This window comes from Lampris incognitus, chromosome 3, assembly GCF_029633865.1.
Source record: "Lampris incognitus isolate fLamInc1 chromosome 3, fLamInc1.hap2, whole genome shotgun sequence".
NCBI lineage: Eukaryota > Metazoa > Chordata > Actinopteri > Lampriformes > Lampridae > Lampris > Lampris incognitus.
The window spans coordinates 63594132-63604581 of NC_079213.1; the positions used below are offsets into that span (position 1 = coordinate 63594132).

Sequence of the window (10450 nt, forward strand, 5' to 3'; positions counted from 1 at the left end):
CTTGCCTCATTAACTGAGCTCCAAGCAAAGGGAGGAGGGGAGGGAGGAGGAGTGTGGTACTCAATGGGGGCGTCCGGGTAGCGTGGCGGTCTATTCTGTTGCCTACCAACACGGGGATCGCTGGTTTGAATCCCCGTGCTACCTCTGGCTTGGTTGGGCATCCCTACAGACACAACTGGCCGTGTCTGCGGGTGGGAAGCCGGATGTGGGTATGTGTCCTGGTCACTGCAATAGCGCCTCCTCTGGTCGGTCGGTGCGACTGTTCGGGGGGTAGGGGGAACTGGGGGGGGGGGGGGGGCGGGTGGAATAGCGTGATCCTCCCATGCGCTACACCCCCTGGTGAAACTCCTCACTGTCAGGTGAAAAGAAGCGGCTGGAGACTCCACATGTATGGGAGGAGGCATGTGGTAGTCTGCAGCCCTCCCCGGATCGGTGGAGGGGGCGGAGCAGCGACAGGGACGGCTCGTAAGAGTGGGGTAATTGGCCAAGCACAACTGGGGAGAAAAAAAAAAAGGGGGGGGAGTCCCCCCCCACAAACTGAAAATCAATGAGGTCATCACAATTTGTGGACATCTTGGCTTAGAAAACTTCTCATATGGGGAAAAAATAAATAAATAAATAAAATCACATTCAATTGTTGGCTGAGTGGGGCGCTTTACTGTAGCTCCGCCCCCTCGCTTCGACACGCCCACCGCCACGCCCTGCCCCCCGGGCCCGGCCTGCCCCCTCCACCACGTCTTTTTGTGGTATGATTACCACACTAGCTCACATGTACTTCAGTACAGCAAGATTATACGGGCACATGACCGAGGGTGAGGAAAACTATTTAGAAAGAGCTACTGAAACGCCTGCCTGTGTCGGGGCCACACACTTCTCCCCCCTCACGGGGGACTGTTTTTACATCGGCCCCCGAGGGTCATCCACCACGGGCAAGCGACTGCTCTTGGTCTTGATCTCCATCACTCTCTTGTTCCTCTACCCTGCTCTTGTTTCTCTTTGACAGGGCCAGAGGGGGGGGAAACATGACTCCTGAAACCCGGCCCGGAACCAGCCCAGGTCTACGCAGCAGTCTCGGGGCCTCTCTTCACTGCTACCCCCCCTCCCCCACCGCCACCCTCCTTCCACTGGGGCCGCCTGCTCCATATTATGCACCACACAAACGCGCGCACACAGACACGACTGCGCACATGCAGAGCCAGCTGTTCAGTACTATTGGGTATCTGTCAACAGACTTGTCAGAGAATCTAAGAGACACGTGTAAGCTGAAAAGGCCTGGGCCCTAAAATTAACTGGCACCTCTCCTCTGATTTTTACACTCACTGAGCCTACAGCTTTTCACGAGGGCAGTGACCAACAAGTGATTTTAAAGCTACTGGCAAGGGGGGAAAAAAAACAAACTCTGCTGAGCCGATTTATGAAAACAAGTCTGCCGCCACTTGTTTCTCATTACGGAGACCAGTTAGCCCACGCGTCCGGGTGGCGCCGCGGTCTATTCCGTTGCCTACCAACACCGGGATCGCTGGTTCGAATCCCCGTGTCACCTGCGGCTTGATCGGGCATCTCTGCAGACACAGTTGTGTGCGGGTGGGAAGCCGGATGTGGGTATGTGTCCTGGTCGTTGCACTAGCGCCTCCTCTGGTCGGTCGGTCGGGGGGCCTGTTTTGGGGGGGGGATAGCGTGATCACTCCCACGCGCTACGTCCCCCTGGTGAAACTCCTCACTGTCGGATGAAAAGAAGCAGCTGGCAACTCCACATGTATCGGAGGAGGCATGTGGTAGTCTGCAGCCCTCTCCGGATCAGCAGAGGGGGCGGAGCAGTGACCGGGACGGCTCGGAAGAGTGGGGCAATTTGGCCAAGTTGCAATTGGGGAGAAAAGGGGGGAAAAAATCCATCCATTATTCGAACCGCTTATCCTGCTCTCAGGGTCGTGGAGATGCTGGAGACTATCCCAGAAGTCATAGGGCAGCAGGCGGGGAGACACCCTGGACAGGCCAGCAGGCCATCACACAGGGCCGACATACACACACATTCACACCTAGGGGCAATTGAGTACGGCCGATTCACCCGACCTACATGTCTTTGGGAGGAAACCGGAGCACCCAGAGGAAACCCACGCAGACACGGGGAGAACATGCAAACTCCGCCCAGAGGACGACCCCCAAGGTTGGACTACTGTCGGGCTCAAACCCAGGACCTTCCTGCTGTGAGGCGACTGCGCTAATGACTGCACCACCGTGCCGCCTGGGGAAAAATAAATAAATAAAGCGGTTAGCCCATAAACACAGGGGGGCTGGGTGACAACTGGTGCTGGTCAGATCAGCTCATGGTTTTGCTCCATCCTCTGCGTCAGGTGTGCCTACCAGAGAGCGCTCTTTAACTTGGGGACTTCAGTAGGGCAGCGCGACCACTTCTAAATTTGAACACAGAGCGGCAGCAGCACGGGTCTCCCTGCTGACGTGACACCGTCTAACGTGGCTTTCCTGCTGACACGACCAAGCCACGGACAACAGCCGCTTCCCTCAGCGGCCCCACGGCACCGCTGCAACAAACTGCAAGGCCCTGCCTCGCACACACACACACACACACACACGGCATAGTTTCAGCCTCACGTCGCCGTCATCACCAGCACGAGAAACCTCAGCGGAGAAAAAAAAAGAAAAAGGATTCAGATCACGACCTCATGCTGGTGGGGTACAAACATTTTTATTTTCTTCAGTTGTGGTGCAACCAAGTCAGCAAAAAGAGACAGGGAAAGAGGCAATCTCTGCCAACTGCCCCACCCCAACGCCTCTGAAAACCTGCACCTCACACTGTCACAGGCTTCTCCAAATGTGAGCGGGTGACACCGAAGGGGTTCGTTAGGAAAACCGAAACCCGTCGTTTACCGGTTTACCGTTTATCACAAACGCTGCCTTCGAAGGGGTCTGAGCATCGGCAGAGATCCCACCCACCCCAACCATGGACTGTTCTCCCCCCTCCGCTCCGGGAGGCACTACAGGAGCCTCAGAACCCGCACTACAAGGCTCAACAACAGCTTCTTTCCCCAAGCTGTTGCCCACCTGAACCTGGCTATCCACTGAATGTCTGTAGATATTTTTAAATATTTTGTACTCCAGCTCTTTTTTAACTTATTTTAGCTTTTGGTCTTCATGTGTGTATATCTTATACTGTGTTTGCTGTGTCTGTCTTGCACTGTTTGGTGAAGCCACAGCCCTCATTTCATTTTTAACATGTGCCTGCACATTGTTTATAATGACAAGAAAATTGAATTGAATTGAATTGAATTGTGCAAGAGGAAACATCACTGAGCCGTCTGTCCGGGATCTGCAGCGTGGATGCACAGCTCGCTCTTCAGCATAGAAAATGGTGCAAAGACGGCCAAACTTTCACCGCCAAAAACATACACTCTTGACATTTTGGCAAGCTCCTAGGAAGTGCTGAAGCGGGCGGAGAGGCTTGGCCCGCTGGTGGGCCGTGGTTGCTGTGGAGCCCGGGCAGAAACGGCTCATAGGATTTCTTGTGCGTTAATGAACAGTGGGGGGGGGGGGGGGACTGAAAAGCCTTTCTGTTGTTCATGCTAGTTCTTCACTGGCTCTTCAGACTCCAGTACCTCACTAGTTGCCAAAACTCCCCTGGGGTCACAAGAGCATGAGATGAAGGAGAGACCGCGTGTGAAATGAGAGAGAGAGAGAGAGAGAGAGAGAGAGAAAAGCTCCCATTAGCAAGCAGAGACCCGTCTGAAGATACACAAAACTCGCAGAGTATTTGGAAACTTGACACTTTTTTGTTTGGATAATTGTGGTCATTGACTTTAAACGATAAAATCATGCAGAAGATTTAGGGCAGGGTGGGCAATCTAATCCAGAAACGGCCAGTGTGGGTGACGTTGTTCCAACCAAGCAGTTACACACCTGCGTCTCCTAATCAAGGTCCTCGGCAAAGACTCTACTGGTTGATTAGTGGGATCAGGGGTGTAACTGCTTGGTTGGAATGAAAACCTGCACCTCACACCGGCCCTTTCTGGATAAGACTGCCCACCCCTGATCTAGGGTTTAAATGCACGGGGAGTTCTCAATGATGTGAGACGTAGAGTACGACAAAACAAAGGCAACACTGAAATTTGCGCCGTCCCAACTGAATATATATATATATATATATATATATATATATATATATATATACACATGGGATTAAGTGAAGCAGGCTGTTTTACCCTTGTAGTCATTGTATAATTTGGACATCCAAATTTAACAAGAATGGAGCCAACACACAAAGTGGGACATTGTTAAAATACAAAGAATTTGGCTCCCCTGCTTGTGCTGTGTCTCGGGAGTTTCACTGGCAATGGTTTGATTTCATGAAGGGAATGCAAATTTTGGAACTGACTGACAAAAGCATAAAGGAAATACACTGAGTATTGATAAAAAAAAACAAACCTCACTATTCTAAAAATGTTTTTATGCTTCCTTAAGGTTCAATGTGCTGATAGAGATTGCAAAATTAAAGAGCAATGGGAAATTAGTTTTAGAGCCTCTCCAGTGGCAAGAGATTCTTTATTTCCCTTCTATATTTCAAAATGTCAAAGTCTAGTGCACAGGGATCGTTTAAACTAGAACGACCAAGGGCGGCCATTTTGGCGGTTTTGGATTATCAAAGTTTAATACTATGATAACAGACCTGCCACTCCATGAATGCTCCTAAAATGGCATATATTTGCATTAAAATGGATTTTAGATCAATTAAAAAAAAAGTAATTATAAGATCTACATAAAACGACCATGAGCGGTCAAAATGACGGCTCGTAATTTGCGCGTGATCGTGCACGTCGTGTCACTATTTATGACGTGTGTTGGTGGCGTCATTTCCTTCGTGAAGTTCGTTGCTCTGTCCTAGAAACACACTAGCATCCTCCAGTGCAGAGAAAGAGTCCAAACCTGATTTCTGATTGTGTCCGACATGTCTGGGTATAGACACACCATGACTACCGCCGAGGCGCTGCGGTATTTACAGGCGCTGGACAGCCGCCATTTTAAATTGTTTGAAAAATAGTATTAAAGTTGTTAAAATGTTAATTTTGGTGTCAGTTGGTTTCTTAACAGACATACTAACAAATGCAATGCATTAATATCTCAATTGGGTATTCTAACGTGCATGGATAAGTAGACATGTTGACCCTTGGCTAACGGGTCGGACCCTTTAGTCAACTGGTTAACGTAGTCGCTTGCGGCGTGGGAGCCACGGGTTCGCCTCCTGGCTGCGGCAGTTCCTATGGTTACCCCCCCCCCCGAATTCGCTACATTGGTGTCAGAAGTGGGATGGGGAGGCCATCAGAAGCGTATGCGCCCAGGGGCGTGAAGGAGCTGATATGCTTAAGCGCGGGGACACGCTTCCCGAAGGAGGGGGGGTAGTGTAACGTGCATGGATAAGTAGACACGTTGGCCCTTCGCTAACGGGTTGGACCATTTAGACGAGCGGTTAGCGATGTGTCTCCCGCGTTGCGGGAGGTACGGGTTCGCGTCCCGGCTGCGGCAGTTCCTGTGGTTGCCCCCCGAATTCGCTACAGTATTTATCTTGACAGAATATAGAGTTTAAAAACCGGTGGCCATTCTGACCGCCCATGGCCATTTTAGGTAGGAGTGAAATCACGTAATAAGGAGCTAGTAGAAAGGCACCTGATTCCTGCTGGTCTTTTGGGGTTCTCCAAAAGCCACCTAATGTTTCGACAGAAATGTGGTAAATGATAGAAATCATCTGGCTGACAGAGGCCATCAAGCAGGACAACTAGGGATCCACAGTCACTTGGCAGCTCTATCAAGGTTCATAACAGCAAAGGGGCTCAAAGGTCAAAGCATCCAAGCTGAACATGACTGTCAACAGGATAGCCGTGTCAGATTTGCTGTGCTATATTTATCTCTCTTCCACACCGGACCCATCATCACTTCGATACAGTAAGGCATTGTATCGCACTCCGTTATTCCATCTACTGCTGACCCATGATCGGTGACTAATGGGTACGAAAGATGTATCACAGTTTGCCACTGTGCCTGTAGCCCAGTGCATCACTAGTATGACTAAAGTTCTTCATAAGAAAACGCCTTACCTGAGTAAACCAGGTAACACGACGTCACCGCTGGCACCAATCCTGATGAAAAGACAGTTGCAGCTTGTCACAGACGGTTCTGTTTGGTTTAACGCGCCTCTGAAGAGACGGGCTCTTTTCAGCCTGAATAAGGCAAACCGGTCGGTTGGAGATGTAGCAGGGAACGGTCGAGACACAGCCAAGGGGTGGTTTTCACAGCCAAGCTGTGCATTCCTAAACCCAATATAATCTTGTACACAGTGCCCACACCAACACACTGAACACCGGCTCCACTGGCCCGACCGGGGCCCCAGCTGTGTGTTCTGAAGCTTGAGAAGACTAGAGGCCAACACAACAGGCTTCTCAAGAACTTAAATCTCAAAAACAACAAGCAAGCTCAAGGACTAGCTTCAGAGCAAGGTGCGGCTATATAAGCTGACCAACGTAAGCACAGTAGCCTTCATTCATAATATCACAACTGTCCTATTCCACAGAAACCCCCTAAAGCCAAAGCAGGACCAAGTATGAAGCGCTAACTGCATGGAGTATTAAACCATGCTTGATTCGAGCTAGTTTGTAACCACCTTTGTTAGTAGAGACAAAATAAAATCATCTTTAAAACAGACCCTGATCTATTTAATTTTTCCACTGCCTGTGACAGAGAAGCATCACTAACTCACATCTACATGGGGAAAGCCCATTTTCTTTATCTCGCAGTCTGTTTGTGGAGTGAACTGTCTTTCTACAGCAAGTATGAGGTAGAGAATACCCAGGAGCCCACTTGTCTTCTGGCTTTGCCAAAATTGCAACACATTATTACCGGAAAATATTAGAAAAAAAAAAGACTTCCTGTGAGGATGAATCAACACATCAGTGAATGAGTTTAAACCAGAATACAAGAACCATCTTATCTTAATCTTATCTTAATCATCTTAATATCACAAGGTGTTTGTCCTTGTGATCAGCGGTGAACATTACGGGCTACGAATAAGACGTTGCACTTTCAGCTGACACTCTTACCAAGGGTGATTTGGAATCAGTGCAAAAGTGGCGTGTCAGCCTTGCTTCCAGGACAACCAACATTTCAAGAGATCACTGCAAAGAGGAGGTCATGGGTCAGGGCTGGAGTGCCCTGACACCACATGTAACAACCTGCTCCTGACTCCACAGGGGTCATACTACATAAGAGCCACCAAAAAAAAAAAAAAACCAAAAAAAAAGAGGAAATGAGAAACAGCGATGTAAAACATCCATGGGGCCAGACGCCTTCCTTCTCCGTGGTAGATAAACAACAATCACAAGATGGAGCAACTAATCTATTAAAACCCAACACCGCTTCACTATCACGGAGGAAGTAGACGAAACAACATTCGTGTTCAAGCTCGTGTATTACTACAAACAAAGGGATGCATTTAGTGTGACTGGGGTTCACTGGACTTTTTTTTTTTATAGGTTATCATGGGGTCTCAACGAGTTCCTTTGAGTGAATTTGGTTATACAAACAAACGGGACAATGCAGCCCGGGGCTCTTGATTAGTTTCAACCACGATGAGCACAAAGGGGAAAGGGTTCGAGTCTGGAGAGCTGGGCAGATCAGGGGCAAAGCTGGAGGCTGCTACTGAAACAACCCTTTTGTTTGACATTCCCACCGCAGGGATCCGATCAGACCAAGGTTAGACGACACCTTGTCAATAACTAGTTTCTGCTCCGGGGGGGGGGTCCCTTTTTTAACTTTATTGCCAGTCATGTAAGTTCACAGGCAATTAACAACGCAGAACATAATCACCTTGAGATTGGGCTTCACTTGACATACATGCAAGTATAGATGACGTAACACCATACACATGGATAAGACACACACATCAATCAATCAATCAATCAAATCAATTTACATTTTTATAGCGCTTTTCTAGCTGCAACAGCCACTCAAAGCACTTTCAATTATTTTATAAACTAGTAAATAACATCATAATGACTAGTAAATATCATAATGTGACTGGTAAATATCAAGGTGACTAGTAAATACCATACATAATGTGACTAGTAAATATAATGTGACTGATAAATATCAAGGTGACTGGTAAATATCATAATGTGACGAGTACATATCATATGACTAGTAAATACCATAATGTGACTAGTAAATACCATAATGTGACTAGTAAATATAATGTGACTGGTAAATATCAAGGTGACTAGTAAATATCATAATGTGACGAGTACATATCATATGACTAGTAAATACCATAATGTGACTAGTAAATATAATGTGACTGGTAAATATCAAGGTGACTAGTAAATATCATAATGTGACGAGTACATATCATATGACTAGTAAATATAATAATGTGACTAATAAATACCATAATATGACTAGTAAATATCACATACATATACCTACATAAATTGTACATCAAAACAGTACAAGTGTCCTAGCTAAGGTAGTTAATAATTGGTGTCCATCTCCTTGTAAAAACAGGCAGTTTAAGTTGTAGCCGGGCAGTCATGCGTTCCATCATGTAGACATGTTTGACTTTTTTGCAGCCATTGAGTCATTGTGTGTGTGTGTGGGGGGGGGCTTCATCCAATTTATCCTCTTTTTTTTTCTTTTTTTTTGCAACCATCAACAAAATATGCAGTATATGTAGCACTGGTCTGTGGTAAACAAGCGCTTATGTGATATTCGAAACAACCTTTTCAACATGTTTTCCCCTGGGAAAAAAACAAAACAACAAATGATTTCATTAAATAACATCAGTCAGTACGAAGTATAACTATGAAGTGGGGTCGATTAAGTTTTGACCATATAGTGGTGGTGGTGGTTGGGGGGGGGTGGATCGATCAAACTAACATGGAACAAACAACTAATATTACCGTTAGCTGTGCATGCCGCTGTTTTCATTTAACGGTTACTGCTAACCGAAGATTAGTTCGTTGTGTGTTTTGTTTTGTTTTGAAAAAAAGAAAGAAAAGGAAAATCAGAATTATCCTTGCCCAGCTAAAGAACAATAGATCGCTCGCTAGCTAACGTTAGCCACTCACCTTAAAATAGCCCCCTTCGTAGTGCGTGTTCGGGGGTCCGAATATCGCTACCTCCCAGTTGTACATGTCCGACTCGTCCACTAAAGTTATCTTGAAGCCTTCCACCGGCTCATCTTGGAGACTTTTCATCTCTAGCATGAGCGCTTTCTGGGAACTGGCTACATGGTGTCCATGCTGAGCCATATTCCGCGGCGGTATAGGTAGAAACTAAAAATCGATCTCACCCTCGGTTAGAGGGAGGACGAAGCTAGCTCGCGGTTCCAAACAACAAGATACAAAGATGCCTTCCGAACTGCTGCCTGGCGTCCTCGCGCCCGACGCTCTACGATCCCTCGGCTCGACTGGATTCGGGTGAGTCGGCGTACTCCTTCCTTGGACCGTAAACCCGACAATCCCGTAGACACCCCCCCTCCCCACCACCGCCCCCCGTTAGAAATAACCACCCGCTAACACACAGCCAGTCCCTGTCCTCTGATAAAGATGGCTAGCCTGTTATAGCTGCGCTCCGGTTCCCCTTTGCGGACGTGTTGCTAACCGAGCCCTCTCCGGAGTTAGGGAACGGAAGTTAATGTAGTAGCCCAAGCGTTTTTTTTTCTTCTTCTTCTTTTCGGCGTTGAATCACACTAGTTTAACCTAAACGTGGAGCGATAGATAAGGGAAGGAAAAAAAAACAACCTCCCGTCGTTTTGTCGTTGGTTTCTTTTTCACCCTAGCAATCCCTCCTCCCTTCTTTTCAACTCGACTCAACTCCACGACGCAGCCGCTCAATCAGTAAGCGCTCCTGCTCCGACAGACGTACTCTTTTGAGTTTTTCGGTTGGCGCGCAAGGCTTTCTGGGAATTGGAGTACGAATGAAACTCAAACCCATAGACCACTGCACTTCCGCGGTCGAACGTTAGAGCCGGGGGGGGGAGCTAGAGGGGGATAGAAACCGGCAAGTTTGAACACGGTTTAAATGGCTAACTATGTCGCCACTTTGGCTGCTGCGGACAAGAACCGATATTTGCGAAAAATTCGCAGTATCGGTGGCCAGTGTCCTTTCAATCGAACAGGGGAATGGGTTAAAACCCCACTCATGCATTACACCCTGAAATGATAAAAGGCAAAAATTAAATCACACATCATGACCTAGAGCAGCCATGGGGAAAAGACACAGGAACTAGGCTACATTTTCAACAAATGTTTGCATTTTATTCAATTATTACTTTTCACTGGATTACACACGACTGCATACAATGATGGATGATATACTACTCAATAAGGATGACAATAATAATGTGATAACAATGTTTGCATTTTAACTGGGTAAGGGAGACCGGGGTAGTTAC

General features: G+C 47.4%; 1 protein-coding gene across 1 annotated transcript in view; it reads right to left on the reverse strand.

Moving 5' to 3' along the window:
* The window catches only part of LOC130110315 (ubiquitin-conjugating enzyme E2 R1-like), a 34341-nt gene extending 24828 nt beyond the window's left edge, over window positions 1-9513 (reverse strand). The window contains exon 1 of the mRNA XM_056277390.1: window positions 9123-9513. Coding sequence (XP_056133365.1) covers window positions 9123-9305 — 183 coding nt within the window. The 5' untranslated portion in view covers window positions 9306-9513. The remainder of the gene's footprint in view (window positions 1-9122) is intronic.
* Window positions 9514-10450: the final 937 nt, after the last annotated feature.